Below are 23,507 nucleotides of genomic sequence, written 5' to 3' on the forward strand. Positions count from 1 at the left end.
TTGTACACTACAACCCCTGTAATCTCTCACCTTTGTGACTGTGGTATGGGTCAGATTATCAGAAAGTACAGAATGAAAATTACATTGCAGTACAGTACAGAATGAAAATAAACCACCTCTGAACTCATCTGACCTCTGTATTCACAGTGATTACATAACCACCGCTCAGATGCGCGACTCGGCAACAAGTCTTCCTCTTGCCAAGTCACTCGCACTTTTGCGGGATGTAGAATATTTTGTGCTTGGAGATGAAGTCACACATTGTTCGCGCAGCGTACATAGAGAACCAGGGGCTCAGGAGGCAACGTTTTTGCCTATATAAGTAATTATTTTGTTAAGAAAGCGTCAATCTTCGTTCAGCCACTCGTGCAACAGCACTGAGATCACTCACACAAGATGCCGCATTACAGGAGATTTAGAAGACATTCCTGTATGACTGTTTTCAAAGCTATCAGCGATTTGGTGATTACTACAGTTAGTGGTGTTGGAGCTAGATTTACGTTGCAGGGCCTCTCCATGTTTTGTGGTTGTGTATTGAATTTTACCTTTACGAAAGTTGATGCGGCGCAGTGTGGTAATAGTTGGATAAATATTGTAGTAGTACGGTATAATGGCGAAAAAATTGTTCCTCCATTTCTTGACCCACAAAATGTCCACAGGTGTTGCAGTTGAGTTTGGCTCAATGTACTGAACAGCATTATCAAAAGCATTCTTGGCATAGGCATGTGAAATCCGGGTAGAGGGTCTGTCATCATGTCAGAGTCCTCATGTACACTCCTGGAAATTGAAATAAGAACACCGTGAATTCATTGTCCCAGGAAGGGGAAACTTTGACACATTCCTGGGGTCAGATACATCACATGATCACACTGACAGAACCACAGGCACATAGACACAGGCAACAGAGCATGCACAATGTCGGCACTAGTACAGTGTATATCCACCTTTCGCAGCAATGCAGGCTGCTATTCTCCCATGGAGACGATCATAGAGATGCTGGATGTAGTCCTGTGGAACGGCTTGCCATGCCATTTCCACCTGGCGCCTCAGTTGGACCAGCGTTCGTGCTGGACGTGCAGACCGCGTGAGACGACGCTTCATCCAGTCCCAAACATGCTCAATGGGGGACAGATCCGGAGATCTTGCTGGCCAGGGTAGTTGACTTACACCTTCTAGAGCACGTTGGGTGGCACGGGATACATGCGGACGTGCATTGTCCTGTTGGAACAGCAAGTTCCCTTGCCGGTCTAGGAATGGTAGAACGATGGGTTCGATGACGGTTTGGATGTACCGTGCACTATTCAGTGTCCCCTCGACGATCACCAGTGGTGTACGGCCAGTGTAGGAGATCGCTCCCCACACCATGATGCCGGGTGTTGGCCCTGTGTGCCTCGGTCGTATGCAGTCCTGATTGTGCCGCTCACCTGCACGGCGCCAAACACGCATACGACCATCATTGGCACCAAGACAGAAGCGACTCTCATCGCTGAAGACGACACGTCTCCATTCGTCCCTCCATTCACGCCTGTCGCGACACCACTGGAGGCGGGCTGCACGATGTTGGGGCGTGAGCGGAAGACGGCCTAACGGTGTGCGGGACCGTAGCCCAGCTTCATGGAGACGGTTGCGAATGGTCCTCGCCGATACCCCAGGAGCAACAGTGTCCCTAATTTGCTGGGAAGTGGCGGTGCGGTCCCCTACGGCACTGCGTAGGATCCTACGGTCTTGGCGTGCATCCGTGCGTCGCTGCGGTCCGGTCCCAGGTCGACGGGCACGTGCACCTTCCGCCGACCACTGGCGACAACATCGATGTACTGTGGAGACCTCACGCCCCACGTGTTGAGGAATTCGGCGGTACGTCCACCCGGCCTCCCGCATGCCCACTATACGCCCTCGCTCAAAGTCCGTCAACTGCACATACGGTTCACGTCCACGCTGTCGCGGCATGCTACCAGTGTTAAAGACTGCGATGGAGCTCCGTATGCCACGGCAAACTGGCTGACACTGACGGCGGCGGTGCACAAATGCTGCGCAGCTAGCGCCATTCGACGGCCAACACCGCGGTTCCTGGTGTGTCCGCTGTGCCGTGCGTGTGATCATTGCTTGTACAGCCCTCTCGCAGTGTCCGGAGCAAGTTTGGTGGGTCTGACACACCGGTGTCAATGTGTTCTTTTTTCCATTTCCAGGAGTGTAGTTTCTTCACAATTTTTTTCCAAAAGAGTGGCAAAAATCTGATTGTCATTGAGCTCTTTATTGGTTTCACAGTCTTTCTCGCATTAGGCAATCCACTCCTCTACTTCATTGGTAGGGACATTCAGCTGTACAGTTTGTAGACCTTTAATGATTTCCTGTGTGTCATCGTTTTGCTCACCTTTGATCTAGTCACTTTCATTCGCAACTTCTGGCCAAAGCTTATGTCAAGATTTCACAGCATGTCAGGTTTTAGTTTCTCCCATGACTCAGTAATCATACAGATAGCATTAACAGGGAGCTTTTTTGTTTAAAGTGTTTTTTTTTCCAACAGATGCAATGAACTTGTCGAAAAATCAAGATATGAAAAGATTGCAGTCCATAGAACATGATTTTTCACTGCTGTAATAAACCAGCAAGGAAGATAAGTTAGTAATGTTTTTGAATGCCCTAAATTTGCCAAAAATGAACAGGAGAAGCTTGTGTGTACCATCAGCATTCCTGCAAATAGTAGCAATTAGCTATCTTTTGTAAGATTTGTTCCTGCCACTGTTTCATTTGAAACAGTGTGTTCTGTGGCAGCATTTCATTTCATAGTTTGGCCTGTCTCGTCTATGTTGTAGACTTCGCAAGGTAACATCTCATTTTCTTTGACAATTTCATGAAACTTCACAGGAAATTCCTTAGCTGCCTCAGCACAGCAGATAGTTTTTCACCACAAATTGAACCAAACTGGACACCTTGATCGGTTGCCTTTTCTTTTACAGTGGGCCCAGATATCGTGGTTCTTTTCCTTTTTTCTTGGTGGAACCACATCCACAATATATTGTTGAGCATTTTGAGTTTAGGCTTTTTCAATGTTTTGCAATTTTTAAGAGCGTTTTCACCACCTATCATCACTGTACATGATTCAATGTCTTTCCGATTTATTCTCCAATCCTTTATTGTCGTAAGGCCTACATTGAGTTTCTTGGAAATCTTTTGGAGTGATTCCCTTCTGTCCAGTCTTCGTAGAACTGCAAATTTTTCATTTAATGAAGGATTAATGTGTCTACATTTCACTCCTAACATGGTGACGTACAAAACTGTACAGTACACATAATGTACAACAAATACGTACAGTACTGCAATGAACACAGAACAACAACGTTATAAAACCACCAAACAGTAAGCACTACTATACAAAAAACACGTATAATGACAGAAACGATATGAAACATGGGACAGCACTAAAATGGACAAGCAGTAACAACACAGTAAACAATGGTGCAATTGTTAGTGAGTCATCGCCACAAGTTGGGGCATGTTCCGCTTGATCACGGTCATATCAACTTGAGTGGTGGACCAGCCCAGGGCAGATGAGAGGGGTTCTACTGTAATAAATATGATTTCACAATGAAGATGGCTTTGAGCTGTGGAAGACTGGACCCATTTATTGTGAAGCAAAATTTAGATTGGCCAGGAATGACTGTGCTCCTCAGATGAATTGTGCTTCAGTCTGCAGTATGATTTTCATCATACCTTTATCTGCAGGGAAAGTATTAGCTGGTGTAATTATAGAAATATTGTTAATGTCTATAGAGTTAAGAGATAAGATATGCATCCTTGTGTGACTTTTCAGAGGTTTAGCTGGTCCTGATATCCCTTTCACAATCTTTTATCTAGCCATGCTGTGCCACTTTCAAGAACGCATTTCTCCCAGATAAAAGAAACCATGACAAGGGATGCCCAGATAATTCTGCATACTTGAATTACATAGGGTAGGCTGTTCCAACACTGCCCCATAGGATGCAAGCACTGACAGATGCCCAATAGCTTGCTCACAGGCAGTTGCAGGCTTGGTAGGCTACCCACCATGTGGCTCAACTGCACAGACACAATCAAAACATCACCGATGTACACTACCACATCCTGTAAAAGTTCTCCACCAAAAATCTAATCCAAAGCTCAAACAAATGCTGCCGATGAAATGTTTAAACTGAATGGCATTCATATGAAATGGTAACACTGTTCTTTCTGCAAAAACACAGTGAACTTCTGGATTCCCTCTTCCAGTTCCAACTGCCAATAACTACTTGTCATATACAAGCTACTAAGGTAACACATACCGGCAAATGTTTGCAAAATTTCTCAGATATTTTCAGGCTGACCCCACTGGGACAGAATAATGTGACTGGTAGTTCAAGTGTCCAAACCAAGTCTGACCAATCTGTCCTTTTTAATTACTGGATGTATTGGACTGCAATACTCGCTATCTGATCTCTCAGTCATATCATGATTTACCATACATTTAATCTGCTTCCCTAGAGCTTCTCTTCTAGCTAGTGGTACTCAAAATGATTTAATTTTAAACAACATTCACATCCCTTCATTAGCCCAGGTTTATTTGAAAATACTTCAGCATGCATATGTAAATCTATTCACAATTCCTCTATAGCAAGGAGGGCAAATTACTCAAATCGTCATTTTTTTCCCTTGAATTTTTGACAGCTTCCCAAACTTCCTATCTTTTTTCTGTGGGTACACTGTCCTTTATATATACTAGCACTTTAATTCCACTGTCTATCCTTCTCTTGTTAATTCTAATTCTTAACCCTACCGACGTGCCTTCCTTTTCTCCGACAAAATTAACTGCCAGTTCTACACACTTATCACAAACACCTAAACATTATCTTCCACAATCCATACTACATCATCTTTCTGACAGCCAGTTGTTCCCAAAATCCAGTCCACAGTCAAAGAATCAAGAATCACGTCAAAATATCTATCTAAAAGCTTGCTTGTAATGAGTGCCTGACCAGTAACAGTATTATTTCCTACACCCAGTTGCAGTGAATGTTTACACATTATTGCCTGGGAAAACTAGTACCTCTTCTATTTCATGAAGCTGTTCATATAAACAATTGTAGACTGCTGTAGTTACCTTCCAGTATCTAAAACTGCTGTAATTTTCTGACTGCATCGAGTTAAATCACTGGATTCAACGTCTCATCTTTAACTTTCAAATCGTCTCTCAGTACTTCAGCTTTAATGTCTTCATTTTCACACTTAATCATTTGTATTCTTACACCTGGCCCATTAAAGTGTTTACGTGTTCTGGAGCGGGTCTCAATCGAAACTAATTTCAGTTTACCAGTGACTGCACACGTCATTGGCTCCTGTCACCCAGATCTTCAAGTAGAGAACAATCGAGAACTCTTCCGTTGTGTACTACCTGCCGGTTCTACCTATGAACATTTTCCCTCATCCCATCGTTTTGGATCTCATCACTGGTACGCACATAATTTTGAGATTCAACTCTTTGCGTCTCATTGTACCACTGTTGACTGCCACTTCATTGATTCCATTGCAGGTGTCCAAAATTATGTTGCTGCAGTGTGTTGCACCAATGATAATGTTGATTGTGACATGTTGTATTTTGTTCCAATCCAACAGGTGTTCCTTCATTGCCAATCTCCTCTAAATGATCTAAAACTATTTATAGCTTCATCAAAATTGTCAAATGTTTGTAATGCTGTTTTCTTACTTCTGATGGTAAACACATTATCAAAATTATGATTAAATCACTGTCGTTAAGAGGGTCGTCCAGACAATTATTACGTTCCCAGTGTTTCTGAAGTTAAGCATTGACCCTTTGTGGTGATTGTAATTGTGTACTGAAAATAATTTTTCTTTGATACTTTGCTGTTTTTCACATGACTAATATGTGCAGAGAAACGCATTTTCAAAGTCCACAAATCCAGAGCACTTATCACACACATTGTTTCCCCATGTCCTAGTAACAACACTCCTGTCTCTCACACAATATCAATTTTTTCTGATTCCTTCTGAGGTCATACAAACACAACTTTAACTTGTTTCCTGAAATCCACAGAATGTAATTGTTTGTGTGGATCAAATTCCTAAAAAAGTCCTTGACCAACATGTTACCGACAATGATGAGTCCCATACTTCTTTACAGAGCGTAGGGGAATGACGCGGGAGACCCGCACCGCCGTACTAGGCAAGGTCGTAGTGGAGGTGATTTGCCATTGCCTTCCTCCGACCGATATGGGTATGAATGATGATGATGATGAAGACGACACAACAACATCCAGTCATCTCAAGGCAGGAAAAATCCCTGACCACGCCGGGAATCGAACCCGGGACCCCGTGCTTGGGTAGCGAGAACGCTACTGCGAGACCACGGGCTGTGGACTATTTGTAATATAATCTGTACCACAATGAATTTTTCATTCTGCACCAGAGCGTGCACTGATATGAAACTTTCTAGCAGATTCAAACTATGTGCTAGACTAAAACTCAAACCCAGTATCTTTGCCTTTTGCAGGCAATGATTGAGTTATCCAAGCACAACTGATAACCCATCCTGACAACTTTACTTCCGCCAGTCTGCAAGTACCTCATCTCCTACCTTCCCAACTTCAAGAAATTTCTCCTGCCCCCAGGCTGTGGCTAGTCATGTCTCCCTATTGTCTCTTCCAGGAGTGCTAGTCTTACAAGTGTTGCAGGAGAACTTCTGTGAAGTTTGCAAGGTAGGAGATGACGTACTGGCAGAAGTAAAGCTGTGAGGGTGGGTCATGAGTTGTGCTTGGATAGCTCAGTTGATAGAGCACTTGCCCATAAACTTCAAAGGCCCTGAGTGAGTCTCGGCCTGGAACATAGTTTTAATCTGCTAGAAAGTTTCAACCCATACAACAGTTTTCCTGCATTAGTGTTTCTACTTCTTGTCAGATAACATTTGTATCAACTGGTGTTTTGGATGCTTCTACATTCCTCGCCGTCTCTTCCAATTCCTGCACTTTTGATTCCAAATCCGAACATTATTGTTGCACCCCAATACTACTTTAATAACTGATTTTTTTATTTTTATCACACACACTTTTAGCATGAACTACCTCATTATTTGTTACTGCACTGTCCAGCATAACTTGTTTAACTGTTTCCTGCTGTAGTTGACTTGTGTTTGTATTTTAGCTACATCTGCTCCTATTTGCTGACAATGCATTATGACCTTGCACATGAACTCAGATTGTTTCTCGTCAAGCAATTTACTGCATTCCTGCACAAAATTACTGAACTGACTCTGCAGGTCATTACAAAGATTTACTACCTTTTGATCCAACATTTTGTCCAATTCTTGATGATGTTCAGTGAGTTATTTTGTGTTTACTTCTTGTTTAGTAACAGTGAGTTTTTTTTGTTGTTGATAGTATTGTTGAGACGTTTGCCCAAATCCTGTGTACTGTCACTAAGTTTTTTGTTCAAATTATTATTTTGATTATTATTATTTAACTTTTCAATATCTGCATTGCTTTTTTAAAAAGTGCATAGCATCAACACAATTGTTATCTATCACTGTCTCATGTGGTTCAATGTTTACATTCAAATTTGAGTTCTCACTTTCTGCTGCCAGCGGTGGCTGCTGTGTAAGAGCACAAAAGCATATGAAGACCCTAACTTTTGCCACATTGCGGATTTATTGGTTATTTTTCTTTGAATGCTGTTAAGCATAACATAGATGCTGCAATCTGAAAGATATGGCATTTATATGTACTGTGCTACTGCTCTTCTAGACCCCATGAAACTTGGCATCAGGGTTGCGAGCACACCTTCAGTTGTGCACGTTTTAAGGAGTTTCCCATGCGCAACTTGTGCAACACAACTGCCTTACGGGCCAAATACATACGGATTTGATAAACAATGTGCATGGTTCATGATGTGCACAGCTAGCCCTTGCCACTCAAATAGAAGTTTATGTCGGTACCACCAGGTGGTAGCACACTGTGGCAGACTTTTACCCCATTCGCTTGGCATAAATCCTGCTATATAATAGAACACTCCTCAGATATGTTAATTCACTCACAGTAAACTGTTGTAAAATTAGTTTTGACATCAGTAAATGTTAAAGTTGTACTGTCAGGAAATGTATTTTGTGAGTTTCTGGATAAGTTATAGTAAATTAAGTTTATCATACAGTAATCCATTTGAGGTGCTGACAAGGGAAACTATTGCACCTTTCTCAGATTTAGCGTTAAGATGGTCCAGTGGGCAGCCCATCCAAAACTGAACACAGATCAAGCATGAAAACAGGAAGAAGGTCTACTGGAATGTGTGGAAAAAAAAGGAAGCAAAATAGAAACAGTGATGGTCCAAGCTTAAGAAGTACAACACTGAGCACATTAGGATAGCCACAGTGTCGTCGTTAATTGGCCACTGTGTTGGACTGCAAAGCGGTTGAGCAGTGTTCAAAATTCTCTCATGGAAATTTTTAATCCCCCCCCCCCAATATCTGGTGTTTATTGTTTGATCCTGTATTGCAATCATGAATCCTTCTGTCTCACTGTATATATTGCCTTTTCTTAGCCATGTGTTGGATGCGTCTTGATCGATGTGTGGCTGTGTTAGATGATACGGGTGCTTGCCATGTAGTGTTTTCTTCTTCTTCTTCTTCTTCTTCTTCTTCTTCTTCTTATTATTATTACTGTTGCTATTATTATTGGCAGTGGCCGTAGTTGTATAAACTTGTTGATAAGCATGACTGTTATACAGCAGATGCTATTAATTTCACACTCTCAAGTTTTTCTGACCCTAAAAATTTCTGAACACCCAGAATGTACACTTGCAAGCCGCCACTATCTGCTGCACCTACATTTTGAATTCCGCTAAATAGTTCGATTTCACTTATGAAGTCCACAGCAACACTCTCCTGATTAACAGTGTCTTCTCAATTAATAACATTATTCTGTTTGAGTTGCCATTGTTATTTGAATATATACTGCACAACACGCAATTTATAATCAAAGTAACTATTCACTGTGTCTATTTCTTTACCTGTTCAGTGCTGCTTGAAAATCAAGGCACCACAGAAAATGCCAAATTCACTCACCATACACTGACACTGGCAGACGGGTTCCAGAATCCGAAGATTATTGCAGGATGCAACATCCCTGTAACCATTTCGGTACATAACAAGGGCGTTGGGTGCTTGCTAAATTACCATGATGCTGCCGCCTCTCTCAACTAAATTAACTGAGACACATATAATCCAATGACTGACGATTTATGGACCAGATAATGTCAGGTACAATTAATAACAGTTGCTTTTAGCAGATCACGACCAATATGATTTATTGTTGAAAGCACAACTCAAAGCAAATACTTTGAAATGTGCACAATTTATAAATATTCTGTATGCCACCATACAACACTGATCTTTTCACACTGAAACCCAAACCAGAACAACACCAGACCAAATAACCATAATAAAATTAAATTAGTAATATCAATACCGACTTAAGCGTAGTCTCAGGCTGACCATTCAGTTCAGATGCTCATTTACAATTCAACTGCAGACAGCCAACTGCCTACCACCACACTAAGAGCAAACACCCAGCCACAACAATCAGACTTTATTCAAAACATTTTCAGCGGATAGAGATTACTTTGAAATCCTACACCAACGAAACCAGAGGTAGCTGTAACATAGTCACTGCAACCAACCAGACTGATGAATTTACCCTCAAATGTTACTGATAATAGCAAATATTTTGACATGTGATGATATAGGATCCTAACAAGACTGACTGACCTCCTGATCCATGGGAATACTTTCGTGAGAAGTTCACCTCTACACTGCCACACTTCTATAAAATCCTGCACTCGCTGGTGGGGCAGAAAGGGATCCTTACAATGTTCACTTGTGCTCCTCTTTCACGCACCACAAGTTTGGTAAGGAGGGGGGGGGGGGGGGGGAGAGCGATCGTACTGGTTTTTATGATGAACAGCTGGAGGTCAAATTGATTGTGTGGAAACGGTTGCATACTGTCTGGGTCAAAACAGCCATGTCAATTGTCTGAGAAAAGAGCAGTACACAACATGTTACATTCTGCTTGGGGTACTTACAAGCCACAGTTTACGGGCTGTGATCATCAAGCCGATACTGTTGTCTGCAGTTGATCAGTACTAAGCAGATCTTTGGTCTTTTGTCTCTGTCAATTGTGGCTTAATGTTCAAATTTCATTGCTGTAAAGTATGCAGATTCAGTGACCAACTTCCTATACTGACAAGCCTCTTTTGCCATTAAGTGGCAATGAGTGCATGGGCTAGGTTTGAAATGGTTCTACGAGGCATCTTGATAGACTGAACAGTCAACACAAACCACATTGTGCTTTCACTGTTGGAGATACAGCACACACTGCTGAAGCGCTCTCACATAAATTACATTTTTACTTCAGATGCACAATGGCTGTATGCAGGGTGAACACAAACTCTGCAATTTTAAACTCCACTACCAAAATTTTGGAGTTTGTTCAGAGGTGTTTTCTGAGTATTTTACTACAAGGGCCTGTGGTCTCTGGTGGCTCATTACAGAGCTATGGCATTATGTGAGCTTTCTTACCTTCATTTATATTGTTGTATCTATACTGCACTGAAAATACCTGTGCAACAGTGCAAATGCCAATGATATGCACTTTGTGTTGTTTGGAAACAAACTTATTCTATTCACTCACGGTACCTGCTGTTGACAACAGTAATACTCACTTTACTCTTCGCTCTCAAAATTTTATTCTATACTGCTCAGTTCTATCCCAGGTTTGTTTTTCTTTCAGTGTTAGGTGTACATTATCAATGTTACACAGTAGTATGCATAGTTTTACTGATGAACAATTGATCTCTATGCACTTCAACTTACACAGAGCGAGAGAGAGAGAGAGAGAGAGAGAGAGAGAGAGAGAGAGAGAGCATGTTATAGTCTTAGGTGGGGATTTCAATTTACCAGATATAGACTGGGACACTCAGATGTTTAGGACGGGTGGTAGGGACAGAGCATCGAGTGACATTATACTGAGTGCACTATCCGAAAATTACCTCGAGCAATTAAACAGAGAACCGACTCGTGGAGATAACATCTTGGACCTACTGATAACAAACAGACCCGAACTTTTCGACTCTGTATGTACAGAACAGGGAATCAGTGATCATAAGGCCGTTGCAGCATCCCTGAATATGGAAGTTAGTAGGAATATAAAAATAGGGGGGAAGGTTTATCTGTTTAGCAAGAGTAATAGAAGGCAGATTTCAGACTACCTAACAGATCAAAACGAAAATTTCTGTTCCGACACGGACAATGTTGAGTGTTTATGAAAAAAGTTCAAGGCAATCATAAAATGCGTTTTAGACAGGTACGTGCCTAGTAAAACTGTGAGGGACGGGAAAAACCCACCGTGGTACAACAACAAAGTTAGGAAACTACTGCGAAAGCAAAGAGAGCTTCACTCAAGTTTAAACGCAGCCAAAACCTTTCAGACAAACAGAAGCTAAACAATGTCAAAGTTAGCGTAAGTAGGGCTATGCGTGAAGCGTTCAGTGAATTCGAAAGTAAAATTCTATGTACCGACTTGACAGAAAATCCTAGGAAGTTCTGGTCTTACGTTAAATCAGTAAGTGGCTCGAAACAGCATATCCAGACACTCCAGGATGATGATGGCATTGAAACAGAGGATGACACGTGTAAAGCTGAAATACTAAACACCTTTTTCCAAAGCTGTTTCACAGAGGAAGACCACACTGCAGTTCCTTCTCTAAATCCTCGCACAAACGAAAAAATGGCTGACATCGAAATAAGTGTCCAAGGAATAGAAAAGCAACTAGAATCACTTAACAGAGGAAAGTCCACTGGACCTGACGGGATACCAATTTGATTCTACACAGAGTACGCGAAAGAACTTGCCCCCCTTCTAACAGCTGTGTACCGCAAGTCTCTAGAGGAATGGAAGGTTCCAAATGATTGGAAAAGAGCACAGGTAGTCCCAGTCTTCAAGAAGGGTCGTCGAGCAGATGCGCAAAACTATAGACCTATATCTCTGACGTCGATCTCTTGTAGAATTTTAGAACATGTTTTTTGCTCGCGTATCATATCATTTCTGGAAACCCAGAATCTACTATGTAGGAATCAACATGGATTCCGGAAACAGCGATCGTGTGAGACCCAACTCGCTTTATTTGTTCATGAGACCCAGAAAATATTAGATACAGGCTCCCAGGTAGATGCTATTTTCCTTGACTTCCGGAAGGCGTTCGATACAGTTCTGCACTGTCGCCTGATAAACAAAGTAAGAGCCTACGGAATATCAGACCAGCTGTGTGGCTGGATTGAAGAGTTTTTAGCAAACAGAACACAGCATGTTGTTATCAATGGAGAGACGTCTACAGACGTTAAAGTAACCTCTGGCGTGCCACAGGGGAGTGTTATGGGACCATTGCTTTTCACAATATATATAAATGACCTAGTAGATAGTGTCGGAAGTTCCATGCAGCTTTTCGCGGATGATGCTGTAGTATACAGAGAAGTTGCAGCATTAGAAAATTGTAGCGAAATGCAGGAAGATCTGCAGCGGATAGGCACTTGGTGCAGGGAGTGGCAACTGACCCTTAACACAGACAAATGTAATGTATTGTGAATACATAGAAAGAAGGATCCTTTATTGTATGATTATATGATAGCGGAACAAACACTGGTAGCAGTTACTTCTGTAAAATATCTGGGAGTATGCATGCGGAACAATTTGAAGTGGAACGATCATATAAAATTAATTGTTGGTAAGGCGGGTGTCAGGTTGAGATTCATTGGGAGAGTCCTTAGAAAATGTAGTCCATCAACAAAGGAGGTGGCTTACAAAACACTCGTTCGACCTATACTTGAGTATTGCTCATCAGTGTGGGATCCGTACCAGATCGGGTTGACGGAGGAGATAGAGAAGGTCCAAAGAAGAGTGGCGCGTTTCGTCACAGGGTTATTTGGTAACCGTGATAGCGTTATGGAGATGTTTAACAAACTCAAGTGGCATACTCTGCAAGAGAGGCGTTCTGCATCGCGGTGTAGCTTGCTCGCCAGGTTTCGAGAGGGTGCGTTTCTGGATGAGGTATCGAATATATTGCTTCCCCCTACTTATACCTCCCGAGGAGATCACGAATGTAAAATTAGAGAGATTCAAGCGCGCACGGAGGCTTTCAGACAGTCGTTCTTCCCGCGAACAATACGCGACTGGAACAGGAAAGGGAGGTAATGACAGTGGCACGGAATGTGCCCTCCGCCACACACCGTTGGGTGGCTTGCGGAGTATAAATATAAATGTAGATGTAGGTGGAGAGGGAGGGGGGGGGGGGGGGGGGGGGGAGAGAGAGAGAGAGAGAGAGAGAGAGAGAGAGAGAGAGAGAGAGAGAGAGAGAGAGAGAGAGAGAGAGAGAGAGAATTGAATGAATTTTAGAGATTTCCAGAACTTGTGAACTTCTGTAAGAAACAAATTTTACAAGCCATCCCTGTTTCATCATTGTGATCTCTACTTCACAAACCATAAATTCTACTTACATAGTTCTGATATAATGACATTCATATTTGTTTAGCAAAGTTAAGGCACCAATATAACAATAAATTCAATGATGTGTCTCATTTACACACTTGTAAAGAGGCATATTTACATTAAAAACATTTTTATGTAACAACATAGTGCATAAAAGGAAGATGAGTAGTGCAAAGATGGGAAGAAAATATGTTACACTTTCCACAACTGATTCTGCTAGTGTGCTTTTTTTCATTATATTTCTCAAGTAGGCACTGTATATCTATATCACTCCACATTTTACAACAACAACTACAGTCTTGTTAGCAATGTTGTAGCAACTTTTGTTGGATACTGTTCATCCAGCTGTCTGAACTGGAGAGCACACTTTTTTCTTTCAGAAACATAACCTAGTTCATTATACAGCAAGGCCTGGAAACAAGAAAATAATTAGAGATGAAACTTTAGTATTGCAAGAAATTATACTCATGATAGTGAAAATATACAGCTTACTTTCAGATATACAACATCCTTCATCCGTGAGTATGCTTCTATTTTGAAAAATCCATTTTGTGCTTTATGTAGCTGTTGTAATGCATTGTTAAGGATAGCTTCCCGTGCACTAGGAGGCTTTGAGGCTGCTGAAGCTATTTTACATTTGGCATGTAGCAGAAGACCCCGGGCTTGGTCATAACAACCTCCGTGAGCAACAACGACTGGTAGTGCTTCATCAATTAATTTAAGTGCCAAAGAAGGCAAAGCCATCTGCAACTAAATATTTTCATTATTTTTAACAAGTGCTACAACTGACAACAAATGTTAACAATATGATGATAGCAGTTTGAACAATATGTTACTGTTATGAGATTTAGAAGTTTTTTTGTTTTTGTTTTACATTCTCACTTCATGAAAGCAGTTTTTGTATGGTTTCCAATCTTCTGTTTCCAATAAAAGCACCACCTTGAGCTGCTCTAATTTTACTTTAAAGTTGCCTGTGGGTCACAGACCATGCTTCTCCAAGCTGAGTGGTGAAAACAGGAACTATTGCTTGTGAGTCTTTGTCCACAGCATAAATTAACTTCCACTTCCCTGAGGCTCCTTTGTGTAAGATGCCACGTCCTTATGTTCTGCACCATGGCACCACACTGTGAAGCTCCACCTCTGTGTTCACTTGGTGTGAGAAATGTAGTGACTTTAGATAAATATTAATATGTTCATAAATACATTCTTCTGAAATGGAAGCAGTACCACTTGTGATTTTCAATGGGAAAAAAGGTAATAAAGTAGACAAAAGGGACTCTCCTGCTTTCATGGAAGAAAGTGAATGCAACATTATGCTTTGTTTCATTCTGAAATAAGTTGCAAATGAAGAAGTGACAGGAAGTCGCTTCCATTCCTCACAGGCAAAGCTAGCCAGGGTACCAAATTTAAATAAGATTTTTAAACAGAATTCAACTAATTCTGTAGCAAACTGTGGTTATATGCACTTTGTTGACAGATTAATATGTGTTAGAACAGGTCTTGAGGTTGTCAACACCACTACCATCTTTGTCATCATGAATGTTCAAAACTTGACTCAAAGTTTTAATCTGTCACACCTTTCCATTAATTCTCTAACACCACAGAGGTTTTTCCTCATATTCTGCTGGAGTAACACACCCAAAGGAATAGAAGACCATCACCTACAGATTGTTTCTAAAAATTAAACTTCATCTTACAACAGAATATGTACAGATATGAATCGTTTGCGATACTAAAACTATATGTCAGATAGGAAACAAAACACAGATCTTTGGTATTCATGTGAAATGCTGTACCAATTGAATCAGGCAAGCATGCTTCAATATCGTACACATAGCTTCAAACCACCAGTACATCTCTCTAAAGATTGCCGTGATAGTGGTTAAGCCATTTCATGACCAAGCCTTCCACCTAAGGATGTTATGCCAGCAGTACGTGGAAGGAGGCTGCTGTGTTAATAAGAAAAGATGGAAGTTTTGAGCTATATTCAAAGCATGTATGGTTGGAAGAGTGCTGTCACTAACAGGAAAGGACGCAAGTCAGAGCCCTTGGTTAAAATAAAATTTTAACTTTCTTGTACTTATTATGTAATGACCTACTTCTACTGAAAGTCTAATCACATTCTACTGACAACCAATCTGGCCAATACGTGGCTCAGTTATTTGCAACTGCCTTACATCAACTGCACTAATAACCAAATTAATGAGCCTCTGTATGTCCATTTTTCACAGATAATTGCGGGACCTGTTGACAGGTGATGTTTGAGCTGATCGCTGTCTCAAAAATCTATGGATACCAGTTATTGAATGCTGGCCTCTATTGTGACAGGACCAGAGATGGAAATCTTCCTACAAGTCAGTCAGGGGACCTGAAGATCATGTAATATATTGCCAAAACTCGAAGCCTAATAAAATAACAATTTGGAAATTTAGATGGCTAAAAGGTGTTTGACTTGACATTCTGAAATTAATGAGCTTTAATTTATAAAACAATACCGGAAGCTTTAAAATGTGATAGCCACTTTGTTACCATGAGTTTTGGACTTGTCAAGAATTTAGTAAATTTCTGAGCTACTAAAACATGACAAGTAGAATCTGTACAATGACAAACTGCTGCTGCCTTTGGAGATCTTCCAGATTTGAGGCACAAAAATTAAACTGCTTGATACAAGAACAGCTCACATCTTTTTTCAGATTACGATCTAGCAAGCATTCCTTGCCACTGGAATGTTTCTAACTTAACTCAAATGATACTATGGAAAAGATGCATATGCCACCCAATAAACTATCCATGCTTACTATTATTATTTCACCCATCATTAGGTTGGTTAACAACATAACTTAGTGTTCAGGATTCTTCCTTAATAAAATTCTCTTTAGCTAATAGCCATGTAGCAGAGCTTTCAAGGTAAGTGTACTCTGGCCACTGCCAAGTGGTTATTAAGTCATGTAGTTGATGGCACTGTACAACTCTTTATGGTCAAAATAATACTGATGGTAGAGGATCCTAAACTGACTATTTTGACATATGGAACCAAAGATGATACAGTCTTGACTGAGCAACATGTGAGACATGTTTGGAAACTGCTTACATTTCATAATTAGCAACTACCAGCTGTCTTGATAGGTGCAGAAATATACTGAAAAACAACTCACAATCATCTATGATGTGCCCACAGAGCAGTTTGTTACTATTTTTGGTTCATGACTGGTTGTTAAAGGTGGAACATTATTTGTAACAGGAACTTGCAGACATGGATTTTATGTATAGCATACCAGCATGCCAAGTCCAGAAAACTGACAAATGCAAAGAAAAATGTTTTTCCAACAGGTTTCATCTTGACTGGAAGAAATTTATCACAATGGGGAGGAAATCATGAGAAAACAGGCCATTCAAGCCACGCAGAGCTGGCCAAGATTCTAATCAAATAATTGTTTGCATAATTTGAGAAAGTGGTTTGGGTCATGTGAAAAAGTTTCAGTAAACACCTGTTCACTTTCATGCAATATGCCCACTTTGAAGAACATGGTGTGCAGGGTATTGATGGAGCAGCAATTATAGTTCTGTTATAAAAAATGTGTCCCAGTGATGTGATCAAAGGATTTTTAATCCAAAGTTCAGTTCTGCCAACTGAATTTGTTGTAATGCATGCAACAAGACTGATGGTCACCACACAGATTAGTAATTACAAGCTAAAATTGTCACTATACTGGGTGGTCCATTGATAGTGACCGGGCCAAATATCTCACGAAATAAGTATTAAATGAAAAAGCTACAAAGAACGAAACTTGTCTAGCTTGAAGGGGGAAATCAGATGGCGCTATGGTTGGCCCGCTAGATGGCGCTGCCATAGGTCAAACGGATATCAACTGCGTTTTTTTAAAATAGGAACATATTCGTGTAGTATTTAAAGAAATATGAATGTTTTAGATGGATCACATTTTTCGCTTTTTGATAGATGGTGCTGTAATAGTCACAAATTTATAAGTACGTGGTATCACGTAATATTCCACCAGTGTGGACGTATTTGCTTCGTGATACATTACCTGTGTTAAAATGGACCGTTATCGTGTTGATGTATGGCTACTGTGATCAAAATGCCCAACTGGCGTGTGCTATGTATGCTGCTCGGTATCGTGGCAGACATCATCCAAGTGTCCAGACCGTTCGCTGGATAGTTACGTTATTTAAGAAAACAGGAAGTTTTCAGCCACAAGTGAAACGTCAACCACGACCTGCAACAAATGAGGATGCCCAAGTAGGTGTTTTAGCTGCTGTCGCAGCTAATCCACACATCAGTAGCAGACAAATTGCGTGAGAATCGAGAATCTCAAAAAATTGTCGGTGTTGAGAATGCTACATCATCATCAATTGCTCCCGTACCATATTTCTATGCACCAGGAATTGCACGATGACAACTTTGAACGTTGTGTACAGTTCTGCCACTGGGCACAAGAGAAACTACGGGACGATGACAGATTTTTTTGCACAAGTTTTATTTAGTGATGAAGTGTCATTTACCAACACCGGTAACGTAAACCGGCATAATATCCACTACTGGACAACGGAAAATCCACGATGGCTGCGACAAGCGGAACATCAGCGATCTTGGCGGGTTAATGTATGGTCCCCATTTTATCAATGGCAATCTAAATGGTGCAATGTATGCTGATCTCCTACATAATGTTCTACTGACGTTACTACAAGATGTTTCACTGCATGACAGAATGGCGATGTACTTCCAACATGATGGATGTCTGGCACATAGCTCGCGTGCGGTTGAAGCGGTACTGAATAGCATATTTCATGACAGGTGGATTGGTCGTCGAAGCACCATATCACGGCCCACACGTTCCCCAGATCTGGCGTCCCTGGATTTCTTTCTGTGGGGAAAGCTGAAGGATATTTTCTATCGTCATCCACCAACAAAGCCTGACAACATGCGTCAGTGCATTGTCAATGCATGTGCGAACATTACGGAAGGCAAGCTACTCGCTGTTGAGAGGAATGTCGTTACACGTATTGCCAAATGCATTGAGGTTGACAGACATCATTTTGAGCATTTATTGCATTAATGTGGTATTTTCAGGTAATCACACTGTAACAGCATGCATTCTCAGAAATGATAAGTTCACAAAGGTACATGTATCACATTGGAACAACTGAAATAAAATGTTCAAACGTAATTACGTTCTGTATTTTAATTTAAAAAACCTACCTGTTACTAACTGTTCATCTAAAATTGTGAACCATATGTTTGTGACTATTACAGCACCATCTATCACAAAGCGAAAAAAGTGGTCCAACTAAAACATTCATATTTCTCTACGTACTACACGAATATGTAATAAAAAATGGGGGTTCCTATTTTAAAAAAAAACGCAGTTGATATCTGTTTGACCTATGGCAGCGCCATCTAGCGGGCCAACCCATAGCATCATCTGGTTTCTCCCTTCAAGCTAGACAAGTTTCGTTCTTTGTAGTTTTTTCATTTGACGCTTATTTCGTGAGATATTTGGCCCGCTCACGATCAATGGACCACCCTGTATATTTGTTTATGCCAGAAAGGACAGATACTAACTAGTCATCTTGGGCGTAGTGTCTACAGAAATAACTACAAATAGGTCTTGTAGAATGAACCTTTCGTTCCAGACTATAGTTTATGTTGTAATTAAGCTCTCTGACAAAGTAAAATAATATGACATACTTGTATGCAATCTGTCAGAACACCTTCACCATTGAAGCCTCCATATACATTCAGTGGAAAGGAATATCTTAACTAAGGATATTGTTAAGAATTTCTCTGCCACATTCTAGGGATGTCACCTTAGACAAGTCACGATCTCACTAGAACCACTACAGATGAATGCTGATCTGCAATAGTTGGCAATGATACCGCTTTGAATAGAATCTGTTGTTATACAGGCAAATGTAGCTTACATGAATCACATTGTTTATAAACTTGTCACTCACCTTTGACACCAATGACGTCACTGAAACTCAATACAGGAAGTGAGAAGTAGTGTCTTATCTGAAAAGCTCTATCTCAATTTGAAAGCAGATCATCTTTGGCGCTGGATAAACAATGTAAAAATCAAGTGCTGCTTCCTAAAAGCATTATAACTCTAATGTTCTTTACAGTTTGCTGATGACATTGTAACTCTTTCAGAGAAGGTAAAGGTCGTGAAAGTTCAGTTAAATGAAATGGATAGCCTCTCAAAAAGCGGTTATAAGATGAACACCAACAAAAGTAAAATTAGGCTAATGGAGTGTAGTTCAATTAAACTGATTGAATTAAGATTGTGAAATTAGACACCAAAATTTGTAATATAGTTTTGTGCAGTGAGGCACACAAATAAGTATGCATGGAATAACAAAATCACTTTAATCAAAACAATGATCGTAAGTTCCATACAGAGTCCATGTAAATAGCTAAGCCGAGTCCAAACAAGTAACAAGTGTCCTGAGAATGGAGTCAAGTGAGCAGACGAATGAACAGTATCAAAATGAGGAAGAGAGCCCTCTGCTCCAGGATTACTACAGCTAGGTTGCTAGGTGGCATTGTTCGCGGACAGCGCGTACTGACCTCGCTGTGATACTGCTATCACTGCTTGATCGTGTCGATGCCTGGAAGCTTGACCCATGCCGCCAGGCATCAGTGCAAGTGAGTTTAATTTTAACAAGATATGCCAGAGGTCTATGTCTTGTGTTCGCAGCTAGCGTGGCTTCCGTGCAGTAGATGTGGCAACAAGGGGATATCAGAATTTTGCTCTCTTACAATTAGTAAGAAAATAGTTGTGATTGGCAAAGTAAATAGAACATAAAATGCAGACTGTCAGTAACAAGAAAAGCATTTCTGATTAAGAGGGATTTGTTAACAATGAAAATAAACTTCTAGTGGTACAAAATCCGTCCTCAGATTATGTGCAAGACACGTAGCCATATACTAAAATGAAATATGTATGATAAGCAGTACAAGCAAATCGAGAACAGAAGCTTTTGAAGCTTGCTGTTACAGCAGCAGCCCGAAGACCAAAGGGATGGATCAGATAACAGATGAATAGGTGCTGAATTGAACTGGAAGAAAAGACCTTCATGCCACAACTTCACAAAAAAATGGCCAGGTTGATAGGACACAGCTTGAGGCATTGAGTAATGTTTAATTTGCTAATGGAAGGAAATTTTCACGATAAAAATTATAGAGGGACACTAAGACTTGACTACATTAAGCATAGATAACATGGAGAGCTGCACGAAACCAGACCGCGACAGAAGGCGGCAGCAGCAGCAGCAGCAGCAGCAACAGCATTTATAACTAATAATATATGTTAATTTTAAATACATAACAATTAACATAACTGTAACTCAAAGCACAAAAACAACTTCCTTGTAGATTTACAGCAATAATGGAAAGTCCTGTACAAAAATATACTTAAAATAGGAGAAAAAGCAAACACTTAATTGTAGAGGATTGAAGTTTCACCCTTATAACATACTTTTCCTTCTAGATTTTGTCTGTCTAATGTTCCGACCAGATTTTGTATGGTAACAACAGAACGATACAACAAATTCAGAAATTCATTGGCTCTGTGTTGTGATTCAAAATAGAATGCATATGGCTAAAAAGTTACTAAATGGGTCGTATGGCAGTTCCTTTTGTAGTGTGCTGAAACCTTTGACCCACCATACACAATTTAATGTTACCGGTTGGTTGGTTGGTTGGTTGGTTTGGGGGATTAAAGGGACCAGACTGCTATGGTCATCGGTCCCTTTTTCCAAAGACAAAGAACACCCACAGAGAACAAAAACGAGGAACAGAAGAGATCACAGACGATACAGAACAAGAGAAACTGAGACAAAGACAAGACAAAACGAACTAAAACCACACAGAGTGTGACGGTGGTTGGCCGACCATAGAAATAAAAAAGGAAAAGCCAACCACTTAGAAACACATTAAAAAAAAAATCAGTTGAAAATCATAGGCCAAAGGCCAGAATCAACACAAAACAATAAAATAAAACAGAAACACTCAGATTAAATGATAAAATCCCCTGCCCGAATAAAACGTAAAACTAAGTCAGCCATAGTGGAGTCGTCTGTTAAAAGGGCAGGGAGCGTAGCAGGCAGCGCAAATGTCTGCCTGACCACAGCTAAAAGGGGGCAGGCCAACAGAACGTGGGCCACTGTCAAAGCCGCCCCGCAGCGACATACAGGAGGGTCCTCCCGGCGCAGTAAATAACTGTGTGTTAGCCGGGAGTGGCCAATGCGGAGCCGACAAAGGACGACGGAGTCCCTGCGGTTGGCTCGCATGGATGACCGCCACACAGTCGTCGTCTCCTTAATGGCACGGAGTTTATTGGGTGTAATCCGATCGCGCCAGTCAGCGTCCCAAAGCGCAAAAACTTTTCGGCGGAGGACTGCACGCAAATCAGTCTCTGGGAGGCCAACATCCAGAGATGGTGTACACGTGGCCTCTTTCGCCAGGCGGTCAACATGTTCATTGCCCGGGATACCGACATGACCGGGGGTCCACACAAAGACCACAGAGCGGCCGCAACGCGCAAGAGTATGCAGGGACTCATGGATAGCCATCACCAGACGAGAACGAGGAAAACACTGGTCGAGAGCTCGTAAACCGCTCAGGGAATCGCTACAGATCACGAAGGACTCACCTGAGCAGGAGCGGATATACTCTAGGGCTCGAAAGATGGCGACTAGCTCAGCAGTGTAAACGCTGCAGCCAGCCGCCAAGGACCGTTGTTCGGAATGGTCCCCTAGAGTTAGCGCATACCCGACACGACCAGCAACCATCGAACCGTTGGTGTAAACAATTCCAGAGCCCTGATACGTGGCAAGGATGGAATAAAAGCGGCGGCGGAAGGCCTCTGGAGGGACTGAGTCCTTCGAGCCCTGTGCCAAGTCGAGCCGAAGGCAAGGGCGAGGAACACACCACGGGGGTGTACGCAGAGGCGCCTGGAAAGGGGGCGGAACAGGGAAAAACCCAAGCCCGCAGAGAAGCTCCTTGACGCGTACGGCGATCGGACAACCCGACCGGGGCCGACGGTCCGGCAGATGGACGACCGACTGCGGGAACAGGACACGGTAATTTGGATGCCCGGGCAAACTAAAAACATGGGCAGCATAAGCAGCCAGTAATTGTTGGCGTCGTACCCGCAGTGGAGGTACACCTGCCTCCACTAGTACGCTGTCCACAGGGCTGGTGCGGAAAGCACCAGTGGCAAGGCGTATCCCGCTGTGGAGAATTGGGTCCAGCACCCGTAACGCAGATGGGGATGCTGAGCCATAAGCCAGGCTCCCATAATCCAGACGGGACTGGATTAACGCCGGGTAGAGCCGCAACAGGGTAGAGCGGTCGGCGCCCCTGCGGGTGTGGCTCAAGCATCTCAGAGCGTTTAGATGCCGCCAACACGTCTGTTTCAGCTGCCGGATATGAGGCAGCCAAGTCAACCGGGCATCGAAAACCACCCCCAAAAAGCTGTGGGTCTCCACCACAGCAAGGAGTTCGTCGGCAAGATAAAGCCGCGGCTCAGGATGGACTGTTCGGCGCCGGCAGAAATGCATAACGCGGGTCTTGGCTGCCGAAAACTGAAACCCATGCGCTACAGCCCAAGACTGCGCCTTACGGATAGCGCCCTGTAGCTGACGTTCAACAGCTGCAATGCCAGTAGAGCTGTAGTAAAGGCAGAAGTCGTCAGCATACAGGGAAGCGGAGACAGAATTTCCCACAGCCGCAGCAAGCCCGTTAATGGCTATGGAAAACAGACAGACACTTAAAACCGAGCCCTGTGGCACGCCGTTCTCCTGGACGTGGGAGGAACTATACGAGGCCGCGACTTGCACGCGGAAGGTACGACACGACAGAAAATTGCGGATAAAAATCGGCGGAGGACCCCGAAGACCCCATCCATGAAGCGTAGAAAGAATGTGATGACG

The 23,507-nt window shown here is 42.0% G+C and overlaps 1 protein-coding gene across 1 annotated transcript in view; it reads right to left on the reverse strand.

The window, feature by feature from the left end:
• Positions 1 to 13,411: 13,411 nt before the first annotated feature.
• The window catches only part of LOC126481219 (anaphase-promoting complex subunit 5), a 143,323-nt gene continuing 133,227 nt past the window's right edge, over positions 13,412 to 23,507 (reverse strand). Inside the window, exons 12-13 of the mRNA XM_050104823.1 lie at positions 14,046 to 14,303; positions 13,412 to 13,964 (exon numbers count right to left, since the gene is read on the reverse strand). Of these exons, the coding sequence (XP_049960780.1) occupies positions 13,845 to 13,964; positions 14,046 to 14,303 (378 nt within the window). The 3' untranslated portion in view covers positions 13,412 to 13,844. The remainder of the gene's footprint in view (positions 13,965 to 14,045; positions 14,304 to 23,507) is intronic.

Source organism: Schistocerca serialis, chromosome 5 (genome assembly GCF_023864345.2).
Source record: "Schistocerca serialis cubense isolate TAMUIC-IGC-003099 chromosome 5, iqSchSeri2.2, whole genome shotgun sequence".
NCBI lineage: Eukaryota > Metazoa > Arthropoda > Insecta > Orthoptera > Acrididae > Schistocerca > Schistocerca serialis.